This window comes from Sinohyriopsis cumingii, chromosome 14 (assembly GCF_028554795.1).
Source record: "Sinohyriopsis cumingii isolate HCF-2022 chromosome 14, ASM2855479v2, whole genome shotgun sequence".
NCBI lineage: Eukaryota > Metazoa > Mollusca > Bivalvia > Unionida > Unionidae > Sinohyriopsis > Sinohyriopsis cumingii.
Window position 1 is genome coordinate 51,383,449 of NC_142974.1, and position 23,101 is coordinate 51,406,549.

Genomic DNA, 23,101 nt, shown 5'->3' on the forward strand with positions numbered 1-23,101 from the left:
CACCCCTTGGGGATCTACAGCACAAAGATTGGGAGCCATGGCTATAGATGAAGGAAATATCGATGTGTTGTTATTTAGATGATTTAAGGTTAATATGGTAATGCAATCTGTTTAAATCATGTTACTGAAATTAAAGTTGTTGAAGTCTTATTCTGCATTAAGTAACAATGGGGAATTATATCCTGACATACCTGGACAGCAATTATGGAGCATGATATCCTAACATACCTCGACAGTAATTATGGGGGATGATATCCTAACATACCTGGACAGTAATTATGGGGCATGATATCCTGACATACCTGGCCAGTAATTATGGAACATGATATCCTAACATACCTGGACAGTAATTATGGAGCATGATATCCTGACATACCTGGACAGTAATTATGGAGCATGATATCCTGACATACCTGGAATGTAATTATGGGGCATGATATCCTGACATACCTGGACAGTAATTATGGGGCATGATATCCTAACATACCTGGACAGTAATTATGGAGCATGATATCCTAATATACCTGGACAGTAATTATGGAGCATGATATCCTGACATACCTGGACAGTAATTATGGGGCATGATATCCTAACATACCTGGACAGTAATTATGGAGCATGATATCCTGACATTCATGGACAGTAATTATGGAGCATGATATCTTGACATACCTGGACAGTAATTATAAGGCATGACATCCTGACATACATGGACAGTAATTATAAGACATGATATTCCTGACATACCTGGACAGTAATTATGGGGCATGATATCCTCACATACATGGGCAGTAATTATAAGGCATTATATCCTGACATACCTGGACAGCAATTATGGAGCATGATATCCTGACATACCTGGACAGTAATTATGGGGCATGATATCCTGACATACCCTGGACAGTAATTATGGGGCATGATATCCTGACATACCTGGACAGCAATTATGGGGCATGATATCTTGACATACCTGGACAGTATCCATATTTAATTTCAACATTTCTAATTGCTGTATGCTTGGAGTCTTTCATAGAGCTGTCTCCTCTTATGGCCTCAAATGATATAGATGAATTTGCTGTTACTTGGGGAAGGTTGACACACACCAACTCTAGACCATCAGTAATGGAAGACTGACTGGACAGTATTGTTTCTGTGCCATCATGATTATTCAGGAACTTTGTCTGGAAGAGAAATTGTTCATGAGCCAAACAGTATACAGACTAGTCCAATTTCCTCACCCATGTCAAACTTACTGGTAAAAAAGATAAACCTATTGTACCCTAGTAGTTATTATGTTCACATATAATTTACAATATCATCTCTCATGTTACTTACAAATGCTCCATGAATTTATTTTTTGTGGGTATTGGTTCACAGTTCTGTCAAAGAAATAAGATGCCTTCTGGTGGAATCACCATATTGATATGACTTTCCATTTTGGAGAAGTATCAATGACAATTTTTCAAGATGGCTTCAATGGTAGCCATATTGGATATCAGATATAAGACCAACTACACACTAAGAAATATTGATTTGACCATCCATCTTGGAAATTGAAGTGATATCAAGATTTTCATGAATGCTGCCTTGGTGAATATACTGGATGTCAGACTGGCACCATTTTAATTTATGACCAACTAAACATCACAAAAAGTCTTTTAGTGCAAGCCTTGTGCAAATATGATCATCTATACAGAGGAATAGCTGTAACAAGATTTTCAAGATGGCTGCTGTTGGGACCATATTCAATATCCAAGTGGCACCATTTTCATTTAGGACCAACCAGGCCACTTGATGAACATGTGCATAGAATTTTAAGGCAACCCTCCAAATAGTTTAGGTGAAATTAATTTAGGCATCATAATTAGTGACATTCCTGCCATCATTATTTTCATATCACTGTTATCATCTTCATCATCATCATCATCAGTCCTACCTTTATCGTATCTGTGGTGAGGATCTGGTGGTAAAACATCAGGTACTGTGCCTTCCCTGTGAGCTGGAAAGCTGGAGACCTCAACACTGCCTCCTGGCCCTCAGCTGCAGCACTCATCCCATCTTAATGAAGAAAATATAAAAAGATTCTTACATACCTTGAATGCAGCATGCTTTCTGATTGGTTGAAAATCAATAATTACAGCAGCCAAATCTGATATGTAGCATCCAGAATATTGATTCCATTAAGACACCATGATTCTCCCTGCAAGTGCCTTAAGAAAATTGAATTTTCTGCTAATTTTAAGCAACTGCCTAAACTGTGTTGAAGTGGGGGAAACAGTCTTGTTTGATTATTTGGTAAAACACTCTAGTACAAAAATTGTTGCATCTAAATATTATAAATATCTGTCTTGCATGTAAAGATAATTTAAGAGATTAAAGCCACTATAAACATCCTAAAATCTTCAAATACAAAACATCATGGTTCCAGATCTGTTAACTTATAACTATCCAGTAGATCTGGATCTATGTTGTTCACAAAAATAGAACAAACAGCACATACCTTATCTGGCACAACACCCGGAAAGCAGATCTGGGTCTGTGCTGTGCTAAGTATGTAACACGGTGACTTCATTAACATTTACCTAACCTAGAAAGTGAGCGAACCCCCACTCCCTATTTTGAAATATTTAAGGCAAATGACACTTTATTACTTAAAGGATTTATTGATAATTCAAATGTACAGATGAAACTGGTTTTATCTGTAGAGTTCTTATGCTTTCCCCTCTGTCAATTTTTCATGAATACTATTTTTGCCTAGTCAGGTAGTAATTAAATGAGGCAGACTCTAGTACTGCCTGTATACTGCAGCTGACACTGCTTGCTCACAAGGGACAAAACTAAGTCAAATATTAAAAGTTTTAACCCAGTGATTAACAATTTACCTAAATTCAAAGGCTTGTGAAACTTTCCAGGTTGTGTTACATTAATTGTCATGTTGTGTGTATAGTAAACACAGTTCCCATCTTATACTTGTCAAGTTGTGTGTACAGTAAACAGTTCCCATCTTACACTTGTCAAGTTGTGTGTACAGTAAACAGTTCCCATCTTACGCTTTTCAAGTTGTGTGTACAGTAAACAGTTCCCATCTTACGCTTTTCAAGTTGTGTGTACAGTAAACAGTTCCCATCTTATACTTGTCACGTGGTGTGTACTGCAAACACAGTTCCCATCAAGTACTTGTCAAGTTGTGGGTATAGTAAACACAGTTCCCATCTTACACTTGTCAAGTTGTGTGAACTGCAAACACAGGTCCCCTCTTGTACTTGTCAAGCCATGGGTACTGTAGACAGAGTTCCCATTTACACAACTGAAGTTGTGTGTACTGTAAACATGGTTCTATCTTAAGCCTGTCAAGCTGTGTGTGTACTGTAAATACAGTTCCCATCTTACACTTGTCATGTTGTGTTTACTGTAAAAACAGTTCCCAGCCTGTACATGTCAAGTTGTGTGTACTGTATACACAGTTCCCATGTTACTTTCATGTTGTGTGCACTGTAAACATAGTCCCCATTTTACCATTGTCAAGTTATGTGTAATGTAAACATGGTTTCCATGTTACACTTTCATGTTATGTGTACTGTAAACAAGGTTCCCATCTTAATCTTATCATCAGATGTACATTAGTTTTCATCCACACTTTCATGTTCTCCCAAATTTAAGTATATCATTACCTGAATCTTCTTATATATATACGAACATGTTAAATGGACTGTTGATGTTTCAGCCAATGTGGGCATGTGAGAAAGCTTGCCAGTAGCTTCTCGTGGGTCGGTGGTTCTTTCCGGGGTTTTCCGGGTTCTTCCTCCACCATTAATACTGGCCGCCATGTATAGCCTATCGTGCTGAAAAATGGCGTTAAACCCCAAAACAACAACAACAACAACAACTGTTGATGTTAATCCATTATTTGTTCTTGGGTTGCAATTATTAGCATCAGGATTAAACCAACAGTGGACAACTGTGGATGCTACAATCTCCAACAAATATTACTGGTGTCTTCAGCTTACAATACAATTGTGAATATGAAGATTTGCAGATTTCCCCATGCATTTTATTCAGATAGAGTTATTGTAATGCATAATCTAGTGTGAATCAGCAGTGCCTGAAACATGCATTTGATTTGTCACATTATCAACAGTACGTTGGAAGAGGACGCAATCTGCTATCCTCACACTCTGAGCAAGTATTACATAACAAGTGTTACATTCAGATAACACGTATTACATACAGATAGCATGCTACATGCAGATAACAACTGTAAGAAATTCAAAGCCAGATTAGTTCTCAGTTAGGAGTATCTGACATTACCTGTGTACATTATATCAGGTCAATTGACCCATTTCATATTTGACTACCATATATATTATTCACAACTGTTAGATTGCTGGTGTTCCAAGGAAGAGAGAGCATGATAATTCATTTGAAACATGCTAGTCAAATCAAACATAAATAATTCCAATGTTACCAAGATATCTGCACTCTTTATAACATGTTCATCTTGGTAATTTTTATTTTTATATTTTCATTTCCAGTGAGTTTTCTAACCAATGTGTTTATATATGTGTATTTTCCTCCAAGCTTTACATTTTAGCCATATATTTGCATACTTACACACACACACAAACGTGCACATGCACATACATACATGCATACATGCGTACATACATACATGCATACATGCATACATACATACATACATACAGATCACTGCTATCTCACCTGTCTGCGTGGGTTCGAGTCTTGGGCTCGGCCAATTTGGATATGTGAGAAAGCTTGCCTGTAGCTTCTTGTGGGTCGGTGATTCTTTCCAGGATATTCCTGGGTTCTTCCTCCACCATTAATACTGGCTGCCATGTATAGCCTATCTTGTGCTGAAAAATGGCATTAAACCCTATAACAACAACATACATACAAACATACGTGCATACATACATACATACCATATCAAAAAACTGGTTGCAAAAGCCAAGCTTGAAGCAGCAAGGAACTACAAATACAATTTTGAAATCCTACCATATAAGTCCCCATTCCAATTCCAAATGAAGCCCTCACTTTGACTACTTCTGGTAAATCCACATTTCTGGAAGTCGTCCATGCAGGTGATGGGATCTATAACTGCAGAATAGTAAAGTCTGTAAAATTTAATTAAGGCCCATTTCCAAAACGTTTGCTACATATGAAACAGGGCATTAAATGTCAATACAAATATTGACATATTTTAAAACTCTAATATGGTGGTTTGAGTTGAAAAAAGTAAGTAGAATTTAGTAGTAGAATTTAGACAAAAAGAATCATGACAAGAAAAAAAAGACCTGATCCATGATCCTGATCCTTTCATGTCAATTATTTATTAATCAATCATTAACATAACATACCTTCAAATGCAAGTTACATTAAAAATACAAAATCCTGTGAAGAGTTGCCACATGCAATTCCAACATTTGATGTAACATGGTCTATAAATCAAACCAAATCCAACTGGCCCAATCACAATTTTACCAACATTAGCCTACTAGTTAAATGGCAACGGCAACGTATTGGTAACACTTAAGATGTAGAGAAACAGAAGAAGAACCTTAAGTCAATGCTATAGCTTGAATGTGACATATCTCTTGAATAAAAAAATGTGTACCCCCTAACTTGACAATTCAGATTGTAATAATTCTAAACTAAGATATAATTCAAACAGTACGTTGAATAAAAACTGGCCATGTACCTTTTTCATCTTTGGTTAAAAATTCATCAGACCTAAGATGGAATTTATTGATGAAATGATATGTGCTCCCTAACTCTCTGACTGAAACATTGACACAGAACTTAACATTTAATTTGAATATTATTGTACTATATAGAAATAAAAGGTCATATGAGGAATGCCATAAATCAATGCAAAGTCAAGTGATATTCATTTCAAGGTCCTCTTTAGGAGAAATAACAACTCAAGGATGACTATTTCACCTTAATGTGGATTATGAAGGTAAACCAAATCAATCTGAGTTATTCTTCCTACCTAAATGAATTATTATCATTATTATTATCAATATTATTATTATTATTATTATTAGGTACAATGATGTAACTTATATATGGTAGTTGTGGTGGCATAATTTGGCACTGTCGACATTGTTGTAGATGCTGTAGATGGTCCCTTGGTTGTACTTGTATATTTACCTGAAAAAGTATCAAAATAGTACTGAAACAGTCAAACCTGTATCAGTCATCTCTAATACAAAAGTTGCCTGTTCATAACAGTCAAATTCACTTGGATCCATCTCGTTTTCCTATCCAAATATTATGTAGCAGTTGCCTGTTCATAACAAACAGACTCAAAAATCTGATCTCACAAATGTTCTGCTGCAGACACCTACTCATAAATAGTCAAATTCACTAAGTCTTCTCTCATTTTTCTATATAAATGTTGGTAATGACCTGTCCAAAGTTATCAGTGGTCACCTTAATTAGTCCTGAAAATACCATATATACTCACATAAAAGCGTGATCGAACAGTCCTGAAAATACCATACATACTCACATATAAGCGTGATCAAACAGTCCAGAAAATACCATATATACTCACATATAAGTGTGATTGAACAGTCCTGAAAATACATATATACTCACATATAAGCGTAATCGAACAGTCCAGAAAATACCATATATACTCACATATAAGTGTGATCGAACAGTCCAGAAAATACCATATATACTCACATATAAGTGTGATCGAACAGTCCAGAAAATACCATATATACTCACAGAAAATACCATATATATACTCACATATAAGTGTGATCGAACAGTCCTGAAAATACCATATATACTCACAGAAAATACCATATATATACTCACATATAAGTGTGATCGAACAGTCCTGAAAATACCATATATACTCACATATAAGCGTGATCGAACAGTCCTGAAAATACCATATATACTCACATATAAGTGTGATCGAACAGTTCAGAAAATACCATATATACTCACATATAAGTGTGATCGAACAGTCCAGAAAACACCATATATACTCACATATAAGTGTGATCGAACAGTCCTGAAAATACCACATACACTCACATATAAGTGTGATCGAAAAGTCCAGAAAACACCATATATACTCACATATAAGTGTGATCGAACAGTCCTGAAAATACCACATACACTCACATATAAGTGTGATCGAACAGTCCAGAAAATACCATATATACTCACATATAAGTGTGATCGAACAGTCCAGAAAATACCATATATACTCACATATAAGCGTGATCGAACAGTCCTGAAAATACCATATATACTCACATATAAGTGTGATCCAACAGCAAACTTGACAGAACCAGATCTACCATTACATAATGCACCATCACATAATGCACTGCCAAAGCTGGGTCTATGCTGCTTTTTAGGAGTAATCGGTACAACAAATTCTTTATCTGCCAGCATACTATGTTATTTGCAGCTTTCACCTGACTTACCTGCATCTATATATGGTATATGTTCGTCTATGGAATTGTCAGGTCTGCATAAGTTCAGGCTTCTTTAATGTCAAATGTGGTGATATCTGAGTTTATGATAATGGTTTCAGTACAGCAATAAACATAAAGGCAGTTGGTTTTTTATTCATTCTCTAGTAAATGCCACATGTAAACCACTTTTGGCCATTTCCACAGTGAATGATACGTGCATGTTTAACTGTACTGTATATCTTGTAATAGTGTGTGGTCATTAACCAAACTTTGTTATGCAAACAGCAATTTTTAGGGCCAAGATATACCCATGAAAATCACCAGGTCAACAAAACAAGAATAGTTAAAATTTAAAAAAAAATTATATGACAGTATCAAATACAGAATTATTTTCTAATGGTAAACTGATAAACTTACCAGATACTTCACATGGAAATGGTGCTGTTGTCAGCTCAGGTCCTGCACTAGTGGTCAGTTTTGGTGCTGCTATGGTACTTGTTGTAGCTGGATTTGATGTTGTAGTACTTGTGTTACCTGGTTTTGGTGTTATTGTGGCACTTGTTGTAGTTGGTGTTGGTGTTGTTATGGTACTGTTATATGGTCTTGGTGTTGCTGTGGTACTTGTTGTAGTTGGTTCTGGTGTTGTTGTGATAATTGTTGTAGTTGGTTTAGCTGCTGTTGGTGTACTTGTTAGTTTTGTTGTTGTTATGGTATTTGATGTAGTTGGTTTTGGTGCTGTGGTACTTGTAGTTGGGGTAGGGGTTGTGGTACTTGTTGTAGTTGTCTGTGTTGTTGATGTGACACTTGTAGTTGGCTTTGCTGTTGTTGTGGTACCTGGTGTAGTTGGTTGTGTTGTTGTGGTACATGTAGATTGTTTTGGTATTGATGTAGTACCTGCTGTAGTTAGCTGTAGTGTTGTTGTGGTACTTGCCATTAATTTTGGTGTTGCAGTGGTACTTGTAATTGGTATTTGTGTCACTGTGGTACTTGTAGTTGGTTTTGTTGTTGGTGTGGCATTTGTTGTAGTTGATTTTTGTATTGTTGTGGTACTTGCTGTAGTTGTTTTTTGTGTTGTTGTACTTGTGGAAGCTATGTTTGGTGTTACTGTGGTATTTGTTGCAGTTGGTGCTGATGTTGTGACAGCTGTGATAGGTTTATATGTAACTGTAGGAATGATGGTGGTAGTAGTACTGGTTGTGGAGGTTGATGTGCTGGTTGCTGTGGTGTTAATGATAGTGCTTGTCTTTGATTTAGTAGCAGCAGTGGTTGGTGTGCTGGTTGCTGTGGTGGTAGTGATAGTGCTTGACTGTGATGTAGTCGTATCTGTGGTTGGTGTGCTGGTTGCTGTGGTGTTAATGGTAATGCTTGTCTTTGATGCAGTAGCAGCAGTGGTTGGTGTGCTGGTTGCTGTGGTGGTAGTGGTAGTGCTTGACTTTGATGTAGTACCTACTGTGGTAGGTGTACTGGTTGCTGCAGTGCTAGTGGTAGTACTTGACTTTGATGTAGCAGCAGCTGTGGTGATTGCTGTCGTAAGTGTGGTGGGTGTAGTTGTCATAGTGGTAGTTGTTTTCTTGGCAGCTGTTGTAGTTGTGGGTACAGGTTCAGTTTTGGTATCAGTGGAGGTTTCTTGTTTATTAATTATATGTGTTACATTTATTATGGCAGAAGTTGTTGGTTTTTCAGTGGTTTGATGTACAGTTGTTTGGGCAGCAGTTTCTGGGTTTAAAGTTGTAGGGGCAGCAGTTGCTGGTTTTTCAGTGGTTACTGTTGCATTGGTTGTTGTCACCACTGTGAATGGAAGAACAATTTCAATATGAAGATCACTGTCAAAAAGACAAAATAAATTTTGATGTATGCATGAATTTACTCAGTCTTGTGAACCAAGTATAAGTATGCTGTATGCATGAATTTACTCAGTCTTGTGAACCAAGTATAAGTATGCTGTATGCATGAATTTACTCAGTCTTGTGAACCAAGTATAAGTATGCTGTATGCATGAATTTACTCAGTCTTGTGAAGCCAGTACAAGTCTGATGTATGCTTGATAGTACTCAGTCTTGTGAACCCAGTACAAGTATGATGTATGCTTGAATGTACTCAGTCTTGTGAACCAAGTATAAGTTTGTTGTATCCTTGAATTTACTCAGTCGAGTGAACCAAGTGTAAGTCCGCTGTATGCATGAATTTACACAGTGCTGTGAACCAAGTATGTCTGATGTATGCTTGTATTTACTCAGTCTTGAGAACACGGTATAAGTCTGTTGGATGCTTGACTTTACTCAGCCATGTGAACCCAGTGTAAGTCTGCTGTATGCAATATTATAATCAGTCTTGTGAACCAGACATAAGTCTGCTGTATACATAAATTTACTCAGTGTTGTGAACCAGGTATGTCTGTTGTATGGACAAATTTTCCCAGTCATGTGAACCAAGTATATGTCTGATGTATGCTTGAATTTACTCGGTCATGTGAAATAAGTACAAGGTACAATATGGTAATGATCAATGCATGATTACCAACATAATGTGAAGATTAATTAGTGATTATTTGATAATTATATTTTAAGAGGCATGCATATTATTTGATGTGACAATTTTGTTGTTGTTGTTGTTGTTGGGTTTAACGCCATTTTTCAGCACACGATAGGCTATACATGGCAGCCAGTATTAATGGTGGAGGAAGAACCCGGGAAAACCCCGGAAAGAACCACTGGCCCGCGAGAAGCTACTGGCAAGCTTTCTCACATACTCACATTGGCCGAACCCGAGACTCAAACCCACGCAGACAGAGGTAAGATGGCAGTGATCCATAAAGGAGAGCGCTTTAGACCACTCTGAGACCCCTACAATTTTGTACATATTACACTGCATTCACAACATTAATAATGGTAAATAAGAGAAGAATAAGAATTACATTACAGCCATAGAAATAACAATAATTATTTTTAACTTCCTTAACTGATCTTATAGGGAATTTTGGAATATTTTCAATATTTATATTATTCATGGGACATTAATCAAATATATCAGTGAAGAAGAACAAGTAACATGGAAGGCAATTACTAGTTCATTATTTATTCAAGATGATTAAAGACTGTTCTGTGAATATGAGATATTTTTCTCACATCTGGAGTTACAAAAAAATAACTTGGGGGCAATCTACCTGACATTATGATTGGGGAGGGGGTTTAAGGAATGGAATAGGAAAAATAAATCAGAAACATAGAAGAACATGTTTGGGCATATCTGCAAATTATACTTCATTAGAGAATATGTTGATCATTCCGTGAGATGAGATAGAGGATAAACACCACATAACAGTTATCAATTATACAGATAATTCTAGCACTGAAGAGCCACAAAATGCCATCACGTAACAATTATCAATTTACAGAGAATTCAAGAATGGAAAGCCACAAAACATTGATATGAACTCATGAGGAAGCCACAGTATCTTATTTACAAGATTGGCCATCATGGTAGATAAACTGGATGTCAACTTTGTTCCATATCATTTATAACTAACAATACATAAGTATAAATCTTTTACTTAAAACCCTATTTCAATCTGACATGAGAGGCAGCAAAAACAAGACCTTCCAGCTGGCCACTACACTTTTCCTTTTGGATGTCCCAGGGGCACTGAGGGTTTTCACTATATGATGTGCCATGATGTCTATTTGATCCTAAATACAAATGGTGCCAATCCTAACATCAATACATCTGCTATGGTAGCCATGTTTAACCTGCAATTAATAATACCTCTCAATATGAGATAATCAGAAGAGCTTGAAATTAGTGGTAGTCTGCATGCCTGTGACTAATAAATTACTTGTTAGCCCAAGGCTACTAAATTTCATTTAACTTTTAAAATTTAAATTATCCAATGGCTTGTATTGTTCCAGTTATCACCAATTAGCATTTTGTGCAAAAGATTAGTGAAGATTCAGCAGCGCTACTGGCTTTAATTTCTCAGTCTTCTAGTATTTCTGGCTACATAAAAATGTATTATAAGTTCTAGTTCTTTGTCCTACACATAACTGTATGCTAAATTCTAGTCCTTCTCCAGGCCTACAAATAACTGTATGCTAAATTCTAGTCCTTCTCCAGGCCTACAAATAACTGTATGCTAAATTCTAGTTCTTCTCCAGGCCTACAAATAACTGTATGCTAAATTCTAGTCCTTCTCCAGGCCTACAAATAACCGTATGCTAAATTCTAGTCCTTCTCCAGGCCTACCAATAACTGTATGCTAAATTCTAGTCCTTCTCCAGGCCTACCAATAACTGTATGCTAAATTCTAGTCCTTCTCCAGGCCTACAAATAACTGTGTGCTAAATTCAAGTCCTTCTCCAGGCCTACAAATAACTGTATGCTAAATTCTAGTCCTTCTCCAGGCTGCTAAATTCTAGCCTTCTCCAGGCCTACAAATAACTGTGTGCTAAATTCAAGTCCTTCTCCAGGCCTACAAATAAATGTATGCTAAATTCTAGTTCTTCTCCAGGCCTACAAATAAATCTACGCTAAATTCTAGTCCTTCTCCAAGCCTACCAATAACTGTATGCTAAATTCTAGTCCTTCTCCAGGCCTACACATAACTGTATGCTAAATTCTAGTCCTTCTCCCAGCCTACCAGTAACTGTATGCTAAATTCTAGTCCTTCTTCAGGCCTACACATAACTGTATGCTAAATTCTAGTCCTTCTGACAACAAATAAATATATGCTATATTCTAGGTCAATGGTCAGACAGACACAGGAATTTCACTAAAAGGCCTTCTTATGATAGCAATGTGGCACAAAAGAAATGATGGTGCTGATCAGACCAACAATCTGGCAGCTAAGTTAGTCATCTTAAAATGTAGTATAGCTATGTCTCCTGCATGAAAAGTCAATGTGACATGGACTTTCTTTGAAATTCCTTTTTGTCCAGTGAGATGATTGCTGGACAAAATTTTTTGGGTTAAATTAACTTCTCTCTAATGCCTGAATAAGACAAAGTGATTGGAAAATATGATTATATATAAGTGAGTGTAGATTATTCAAAATTTGGAATACTTACAACAGTCGCTAAAAAGAAGTTTTACTAAATCTTTGACTCATATAATAAAACCACAAAAATATACCAATTAAACTACTTAATTAATTACTCAATAACACAAAATTATGAAAATATTTAAATTATTGGTTCTTTTACCTTACTTCAATGATACCACATCAATAACTTGAATGATACCAATTCAATAACTTCATTCTTTTTTATATCAATATGTACATCTGATTAAACCAAACATACCTTGAATGCATAGCATGGCATTGCCTGAGACAAGATCAATGATCTACTAATGATACATGGTTCATGGTCAAAGACCTTGACAAAGAGTTTTATATTAATGCACAGACTTATCTTGTTGATATATTAACTGAAACATTTAAGAAATTAATTAGTTTCCAATTTAGCATGTCTGTGTCTCTGAACAGTATTTCAGAGTCAGTGTTTCTGAATAATATCAGAGATGGTTGCAACAATCATCAGTTAAGAAAAAATAGATGTACATAAGAACTGGACGTTAAAGTTGTCTTTTTAGTCAGCAGAGCAACATATGGGAGCAGACTACCCAGTACAGGGGCAGGTGGCTCTACTCTATTGGGAAAGATGCTGCAGTCATAGCAAGGCCAGCAGGACAGCTGTTACTAAGCAAAACAATTGAGGCAAGCCGGGAAATACCAAGCCAGTAACTCCACCGTCTGCATTGCTGCCATACCATGTCCAGAGAACAGCCAGGGTGCAAATTGGCCTCTTCGGCCACTTGCGCACACACAGTCTACTGTTCATTCCCGCTATGACATGGTCCTTATTGACCTGATGGACAAACTCATACCTGAACTACACTGAACTATATATAACAACACCAATATGTCACTGAACTGCAATCTGCTTTGCCTACTGTGACACTAGTGTAAAATAGTCCATCGACTCAGTAATACCTACAATGGCATCAGTGTAACATGAAAAATGTATAGCAACTGGACAAATCTTGCAGAATGTGAAACAATATTCTATGTTGTAAGGCAAAGCAAAAATATAAAAAAATGCAATGCAAAAAAAATAAGGGACAATTACCTTGAATTTTTGGTGTTGTTGTCAAACTTGTTCCAAGTAGATCTGGTAGTTCATCCTTGATTAGTTTTATCAGAGCTGATGTTTCTACTGGGTTAATTTCAACTTCACTGATTACCTGTACTTTCTGCCCATTAGTAGGTTTTACAGAGGTGTCAATTTCTTGAATATACATGCCAGTCCAAAACATCCTATAGTCGACAACTGTACTGCCATTCCTATAAAAAGAAAGGTTAAAATAGAAAAATATGACAATCAGTCAATCCAGGAAAATGGCTTCAGTTAGGATGAAAAAAGTAAGAAAAAATATTGTGTATTAAATTAAGATAATCAATCCTTTTGCTCTTAATCACAAAAACATTTTCCTTCCAAATTTAAATACTTACATGCACTAAAAATTGCTTATTGAGCACTGCAATGCTTAATACACATTTAACATTGACGTTACATTATGTTACGGAGGTTATATCATTGGAAATATAATTTCAAAATAGTATATGTGATTGATGAGTGACTTATGATATTTTTCATATAAAAGGTGTTGATATACTCAAAGAAAATGCATATAAGTATCTACCTTGAATCGAGTATAAAATTTTAGGTGTTATCAAAGTTGGAGTCATGGCAGCTAGAAGTTTATATAACACAAAAAGATATAAAACATTTAAAGGGATTTATCTCTATTATAGGACAAATTATTTTGTCCACATTGTATTAATTATATTTAATTTATTATGTGTCAGGAGAAAACAATGTTACATAGGTTAGGTTCTTAAATGTGACGTGGAAAAAGTCGTGATACAGTACAGAGTTGATGTGTCTGGTTTTGACTTTCATGGATTTTCACAATATTGAGCTATCTGTAACATATATGTATATATAGGTGCTGCAAGGGAATAATTTCCTTGTTATTATTTGATATATGCATTATTTTGAGCAAGTGTAAATATTGTTACATAGGTTAGATATTATGTGGTGATATTAAACAAATTACCATAGACCAAATAAGAACTGACATATTTAATATTTGCCTTCTACAAACATTTCAGACTTATCCAGTCTGAAAGCCACTTTAGTTTCAGATGAGATTTTGAATAACAATGAATTGCATAATCTTTCAGAAAATCTATGTGCCTGGTGAGATACAATTTTTGTCAAAAAAAGGACATATTTAGAATTGTAAAGCAAAACCCAAAAATCCAGATCATGTTTGATATGTCTGTTATGTTGACTGAAACAATGTCACTTTGGAAAAAATGAGTATTTGACGCTATTGTAGGAATTTAAGTCTAGCATCCTCAGTGACATATTGTATTTCTAATTATGTCCATTTTCCTGGAATCACTGCTATGAACAAAATCTGCTAAATTTATTGTCTTCAGTTGAATCCAGAAATAAAACCCTACAAGTTAGCAAATTCCAAAAGAAAACAAGTTTACAGACGTAATCCATCTTCGCTGGCCAAGGTTCTTATGTGATAATCCTATCTACACCTTGGCATATCAAGCAGATATTTATGTGCTTCGGGTCTGTGAATTTCATTGGATGTGGCAGCAAGCCACCATATCCAGTCAAAATTTAGTTGTTCAAATGGTAACACTGTTCATGCATGATCAAGAAAAGAGGATCATACAACTTGAATGGACTTACAAATAAGCCATTTTCCTTAGCCGATCTGTGTTTGCACAAATACCTATCTCTCAAATACATCTGCAATGGCTTCCCTCTGGTACATAGTCATACTTTCAATGATAAACTTTCAAAATATCCTTTTTAGGTTAATTGCCACCACCATTTTTGGCCTGTGTACAATGCACCACACAACTGGTTAATTAGCATTACATACTAAGGAAGGCAACTCATGAAATCCAACAGATGTCACTAGGACAAAGCACCATTATAATTGTTCAATCTACCAAGGTGTAGATGGGGTTATCATATCAGAACCTTGGCTAGCAAAGATGATGTACATCAAGTACCAAAAGACCTTTGTATTTGCAATGCATTTTTTCAAAATATTTTTTAAAATAAACCTTTGTCTCCAGTGCATAGGGTGCAATACTTCCACTTCAGAATCCAAGCCATAATATCAGCATTTTCTCCTGATTAAGGACACAATTTTCCTGTTTGGATACTCAAAGCAGAGTACATATTCAGGGCATCATATTATGCTGTCAGGGCAAATGGGTACATGCTCAGTGCATCAGGGTATGCTGTTAGGGCATAAGGGTATGTTTTCAAGGTAACAAGGTGTACTATCAAGCAAGCCATAAGGGAACACTTTCAAGGCAACAGGGTGTACTGGCAGGGCATAAGAGTAATTGTTGTTATTGTAGGGTTTAATGCCATTTTTCAGCACACGATAGGCTATACATGGCAGCCAGTATTAATGGTAGAGGAAGAACCCAGGAAAACCTCGGAAAGAACCACCGACCCACAAGAAGCTACTGGCAAGCTTTCTTACATACCCACATTGGCTGAATCCGAGACTCGAACCCACGCAGCCAGAGGTGAGATGGCAGTGATCCGTAACGGAGAGCGCTTTAGATAACTCAGACACTCTGGGCCCCCATAAGAGTAATTAGAGGAGCAGATCACAAAAGTAGATAATCAAAGTACTTAAAATACTAATGGCTTGAATAAAGATATAGATATACTACTTTATAAAAGATTACATGGAAACAAACATAAATATTTTTATTCATGGTCATATTACCATTGTACTTATACTTCATAAATAATCTTTATATTTATCCAACTTTTCTTTTCTTTCATGTCACTAGAATTTACACAAATATATTACACATTTTTTGAGAAATGTTTTGAGATCCTTTTGAAAGCATTTTCTACTACTGTTTCAAGTATGACCATTCGTGGAACAATATCCATGGAAAATTACTAATGTCATATCTAATTATTACCTAAGTTAAAGTTGCTTCTCTTGACAATTGTACCTGATAATTAGGGTGAAATTATATACACTTTATGAAATTTTCAATAAAATCATAAACTTTGTTACTATTTTTAATACTGAAGAATATATTTGGGAACACAGAATGAACACCATGCCTTAAGCATGGAGAGATTGAAATCCAAATTCCCCTAGCCAAACATTTAAAAAGAGGATATTTATCGAATTAAAATTGCATTATAATTTGTTCTCTTTAACCAGAGCAAGAGTAATTGAACTTATTCTAGAAACAAGGACAAAATACAATTCAAGCAATGAATCGGAGCCATGACCATTGCTGTATTATAAAGAAGTTGCAGTATACTGAGGGACACTGTACTGAGGGAACAGCCTTACTCATATAAACAATCTCTATTAACTATTACAAATGAAATGAAACAATCACACTCACCTGAAGCCATCCACAACTGTGCCATTGTACCTGTCCTTGTATGCACTGTTTCCACATATCTGATTCATCTGAAAGAAAAAAGAAAAAAAATAGGTATTTAAATGTAATGATTCCATAATTATTTAAGAAGCTTTCAAAAGACCAATGTTCAAATTGTTGTTTACAAAGTTGAAACTTTTGTAAAGAATGCTATTTTCCTGAGATATGTGCATTTTAAAAGTCTTAATAGGAAATACATAGACTGCAATAAATTCTACATTAATGTCACCTATAGTCTTGTCTGAGCTGTATGATGCTACATTTGACAGTCCATGAAATATTACAATATTTGACTGCCTATGACATATTACTAAATTGACTGTCTATGACATATTACAACATTTGACTGCCTAGGACATATTACTACATTTGACTGCCTGACATATTACTACATTTGACAGTCCATGAAATATTACTATAGTTGACTGCCTATGACATATTACTACATTTGACTGTCTATGACATATTACTACATTTGACTGCCTATGACATATTACTACATTTTACTGCCTATGACATATTACCACATTTGACTGCCTATGACATATTACTACAACTGACTGTCTATGACATATTGCTACATTTTTGAAAGTCTATGACATATTACTACATTGACTGCCTATGACATATTACTACATTTGACTGTCTATGACATATTACTACATTTTTGAAAGTCTATGACATATTACTACATTGACTGCCTATGACATATTACTACATTTGACTGTCTATGACATGCTATTTCTGTCAAATCTGTTCAATACATAGGGCTGAACTTCATTGTCAAGACTGATACAGGTATATAGTGAAGGCTAGTCACTGAATACATTGTCTCTATATTTGGCAACTTCCACTGAAAAAAAATACTTTGCTCCACTTGTTTTCACTGGCAATACCAAAAACAACTATGTGTAATTTTTATACACTTTTCATTAAATTTTAAGTTGTACAAATAACAACAGATGAGATTTATTTTAATATGTGCAACTGATTTGAAACATACTTTAAAATCAACTTTTGTCCAAATCTGAGAACTGTTGTCTTAAAACATGCATGGAGTTACATTTCTGCCACAAGCCATAAAACTGTGTAACTCATGTAAGTATTTTCAACCCCAAAATTAAAAAATATATTGTTACCACTGTACAATAAAATATATCTGTGCATCAGCAATTTGGTTTCATGCATTAACAATCTGGCCCCATGCATTAACAAACTGGTACTAAGGCACAGCTGATCAAATATTTCTGCTCAGATTTCTATACTAAAATTGTTTCTGGAAATTGTTGCAGAAAATTTTATTATAATATTTATATCAAAAGAAAAACAAAGAACTTTTCTCTTTAATAACAAGCTACAGGAAGTCTTTGAAATTTTCTTAAGAATGTATGTTTATGAGATTACAGCAAAATGTTGTGTTAGGACCACATTCTGATGCATGTTAAGTATCAGTTATGATGCTTGAACATAGAGTCATAACATCATTGACAACAATGCCATCACAGCTGACAAAAATGTCACCTCTATCTTACTCAATCATGAAGCAATCAATACAAAAATGCTAACTGTTTTACTCAATCGTGAAGCAATCAAGACAAAAATGCCTACTCTGTCTTACTCAATCTTGAAGCAATCAATACAAAATGCCTACATTGTCTTAATCATGAAACAATCAATACAAAAATGTCACCTGTCTTACTGAATCATGAAGCAATCAAGACAAAAATGCCAACTGTTTTTCTCAATCATGAAACACTCAAGACAAAAAGCAGTTGCTATGCTAAAAAAATTACAAATTGATATGTTGCAATAGCATCCATACTTTGATGTATATCAGAATTTCATTTTACAAGACAAAACTAGAAATTGTTTGAACTTCATTCACAAGACACAACTAGAAATCCTGTTTGACAAAGCTGTTGAGTCCAATCTTTTTAAAATAACTTATCAAGTCTTAATTTTGAGAGGTGAGATTAACAATCAAAACTAATGAAAATATACACATTCAATTATAATTATAAAAAACACACACTCCATGCATCTCCAAGGGATGAATCCCAATTCTCCAACTGGTGTGCACATCTCACTGCTGGACTTGAACACAAAATGTTTTCCCAAACTAAATACTGTTGATGCCACTACTGTCACTGTCACCACCATGGCTATAAGCACTCTCAGAAAGTGATGTACCACAATTACACAGGTTAGAACCATTGGGGAAAGTATAATAAAGATGGAATAAAACTTACAGCAGATATGAAGTTGTTGGCTTCCTGTTTGTACACAGGTGAAGCAGGGTCTGTAAGGTTTTCATTCCATTCCTTCGCCAAACCAACTTCTCCTTGGTATGTCTTCAATCTGGTAACTATATTCAGGAAATATCAAAGTTACACCAAGAACTATCTTTATTGAATTGCAAAATAGTTTTAAACTGAAGGTTTAATTGAAATACAAAGTCCTTTATTATATGGTATTTGATGCTAATACAAGACAGGAATTCAATAGTATATTAAAGTAAATATTTTAAGTGTACAGTAATACAGTAATGAATAAGAGAATACAAATTTGGGTTTTAAGGAGTCTTTGACTTACAGAGGGTACTTATAAAATGTGATCTGATGAGTTAACTAACAGACAAGTACATGTACCCTATTTGACATAATATCCCAACTGGCAACAAAAGAAAATATTTATTTGCATATAATTTCATGATAATTATGCACAGACAATATAAACAGTGTCCCAATCATGTATATGTATATACTGGAATATTTAGCTTCCTTTGGGACTTACCATTTCTTTTTTGGGGAAGGGATGGGCCTTGGCGATTTTGAAAACAATTCTGGCCCTCAAATAGCACCAGAAAATAAACTTGCCCTGATTAATAGAAGAAAAGCACCCTGCCCACCCTGAAAATAAAATGACTTGTCCCTGAGGTTGTAGATGTTGTATTCAGCATTTTTAATAGGGACACTTCACATATTCATGAGACTATTGAACAGATCCAATGTGCACTCAATAAGGGCATGGTTTTGTAAGTTTTGACCCAGATGAGGAGGGTACACTAATTTATGTAAATATTATATGAATATAGCTAGCTGGTATAATAAGGATGTTCCATTAAAACATGCCAGGTACTCAGGTATACCAGCTTAAACAGATATATGCCAGGTTACTCAGGTTACTAAAAGTTCACTAGAGCATTACACAAAATTCTTCATGCATTTATGGGTCACTATTCTATATTCAAAGTGCCCTCCCTGGGTACCAAGCATGTATTACTGGAACAGTCCTTATATATCAGACATAGAACAAATAAAAAATGTACGGGTGTCCCAAGGTAACCAACTTTGAAAATCTGGTTGCCCAACAGATTTTTTGGCTAGGCTTCTAAATGAATGTAATCCACATTTTTACCAAATTTTGTCCCATATGATGTTTGTCCTTACTGGACACAATACGTGTAAGTCAACATCAGCTCTGCTAATCAAAATTGTCATACAAGTTTACATACATATTTAATTTGCACGAGACCACAAATAAGATACTTTAATAAGTGTTCTTTTCATCAGTTTATGTAATTTTTCCTATCAGCTTTTTGATATATGGCCACCCAGTCCGTATCAATATATGATGTCTATTGAATTCTATATCATTGTTTTAAGGTACCATTAATCCAATGATATTCATCCTGGATCAAAACTGTTAAACTTTCATGTGAGGTTTTGTTTAGCCACTGCCTAAAAATATATGCAAATGTAATATGGAAAAACAATTCTGATTAGTTCTATTATTTATATGATTTTTATCAAAGTTAGTCAACAGATGCAACTGTTGCAAAGGTCATTGATCATACATGACAATCAAAAGATAAAGCTCTGAAATTACTGGACATTCAAGTAAAATCACTTCTAATACATTGACCCTTCTTGCTCTGGACATGGGTACTACTCAGATTTACCTTCCACTTTTCTGATAATCACCTCTGATTCATTTTTATGGGCAGCTGGAAAAGAAAACAAGTATATTTTATTTAAAGAACACAACGTATCAGTCAATGTGTACTTATGAGCAACTAAATTTACAGTGTCATGTAACTGGTAATTTGTATGCATCCAAGGTGGGCAGAAAATATTCAACTGCTGATTGCCTTGGAAATTACTGATATGTGTGAAAATATTCAAATATCATGTGTCAATTGATATAAATATTGAATTAAAGCTTCCCATTTTAAAAATAATGTCAATAATGTAAATCACAAATTTGTTTAAATTAAAAGTTTCTCAATTTTTTTAAATCTCTACAATTATCATTGTTTTGTTTTGTGGTCTAATGTCATACATGGTGCAGGTTTCTTATAAAATGGTACATGAATGGGGAATACACCTACTTTCCTGACACAGCTGTATCTATACAAACAAACATTTAAGAATGGAGTTTTTGCTTCATAAAGCTGAATCAGTAAATAGTTAGAAATTGGTGAACAAATAATTTTTACATGGTAGTTTGTTTCAACATGAGGTTGATGTTTTTACTGATGCAGAGAAAATTGTAAAAAAGATCCCATTGTTGTCTTATATTTGTTCTTTTCTGAACCCACAATATGTAAATTGGTATGTATTTATATTATGCTTATGAAGAACTCTCTCAGTGCATACGGAAATAAATTGTCCCTAATCTGGTGTTTCAAAATTAAGTAATATCAGCAGAATAACAAAACAAATTTGTTTCAAACTATTAGATTCAAATGGCTTTTATGACCTAATATTCGGTGATATATATATAAATTTAAAATGTATTCAGTGACCAGTGCTCATCAATTGGATGAATTAATTTTGAAACAGCACTTTCTTATTGTGAACAGCTATGTCAGATGCTTTGTCCAATATAATAATAAACAGTTGCTTTTGCCACTTTTTCAGCTTTTCAGGAATGTATATATTCATTACTTCCCAACTGGTTTCACAAAGTTTGACTTTCAAACATTTAAAACACTTCAGATGAAAGAAATTATCTTCTTTTTGCAATATCAACATAAAAATCACAATCATCACATTCCATGTTTTAGGGTATCATGGCCAGGCGAAATCTTGCTGCTGAAAGTGCTTGCCTCCCCTGTATCAAAATTGTGATGATCCTAATAAACTCTCATTAATGTCCTCTTAATACTTGCAGTGTATCTTTACAATCTACAATTCGGAGTGCAATGATATTATAATGTCTTTACCAGATATATGTAAAGAGTACTCCTTAAGTATAATATTATCCATGAAGTCATAAAGTATACCTAGTGCTGTGGTTTTACCAGATATCTGTATGAAGTACTCTTTCAATATAACACTATTCACGGTTGTCATACAAGTGTAACTAATAAATGTATTGGACAGGGTGCCAGACTAAAATCAATTGATAAATGTATTGGACAGTGTGCCTGCCTAAGATCATTTGCTAAATGTATTGGACAGGGTGCCAGACAAAGATCATTTGCTAAATATATAGGAAAGGGTGCCAGACTAAGATTAATTGTTAAATGTATTTGCTTTTTGTTGTGAAAGAGTCTGAAATGATCAATATTTTTTACAGGAAGTAATAACTCAATCTAGGCAATAATTTTTATGTCATTCAATTTCATATTGTACATAATTTTTATGTCCTTTGATTTCATACTGTAGATCTATTTTCAAACACCACTGCTGAAAAAATGTACCAATGAACAGAAGTGTTTTTATCTTGTGTAAAGCAAAAGGGTTTACATAAACGTGAACCAGATATTTTTCTAGATCTTTTGACATTGGGCCAGAGCCCCATATATTTAGAAAATTACATGCAGATATAATTGGGAGATATCTTATACAAGAAAATAAAGTTTTCTGGTTTCTTCTATGATAGTTTTGTTTGTAAAGTCCTTTCTCTGTTTTCTTGGAATCTTTAATATAAATTAGAAGCATCTGATCAGGAATAACTATCACACAAAGTCCAAAAATGTTATGTAGTATATCTTTTAAAAATGTAAACTTGAGATAAAGTGTGGGCACAAGGCAGCCATGCAGAGATTTTACCAAAGTCTACATGCATGGCTTCCATGTGCCCACTGTTGCAACGACTATCCACACTGAGA

At 34.9% G+C, this 23,101-nt stretch overlaps 1 protein-coding gene across 1 annotated transcript in view; it reads right to left on the reverse strand.

The window, feature by feature from the left end:
- Positions 1–23,067, reverse strand: part of LOC149783789 (uncharacterized) — a 38,490-nt gene extending 15,423 nt beyond the window's left edge. The window contains exons 1-9 of the mRNA XM_089932913.1: positions 23,043–23,067; positions 20,945–20,989; positions 19,233–19,348; positions 16,945–17,012; positions 13,586–13,800; positions 7,881–9,251; positions 5,014–5,115; positions 1,937–2,058; positions 971–1,181 (exon numbers count right to left, since the gene is read on the reverse strand). Coding sequence (XP_089789039.1) covers positions 971–1,181; positions 1,937–2,058; positions 5,014–5,115; positions 7,881–9,251; positions 13,586–13,800; positions 16,945–17,012; positions 19,233–19,348; positions 20,945–20,989; positions 23,043–23,067 — 2,275 coding nt within the window. The remainder of the gene's footprint in view (positions 1–970; positions 1,182–1,936; positions 2,059–5,013; positions 5,116–7,880; positions 9,252–13,585; positions 13,801–16,944; positions 17,013–19,232; positions 19,349–20,944; positions 20,990–23,042) is intronic.
- Between the last annotated feature and the right edge of the window lie 34 nt (positions 23,068–23,101).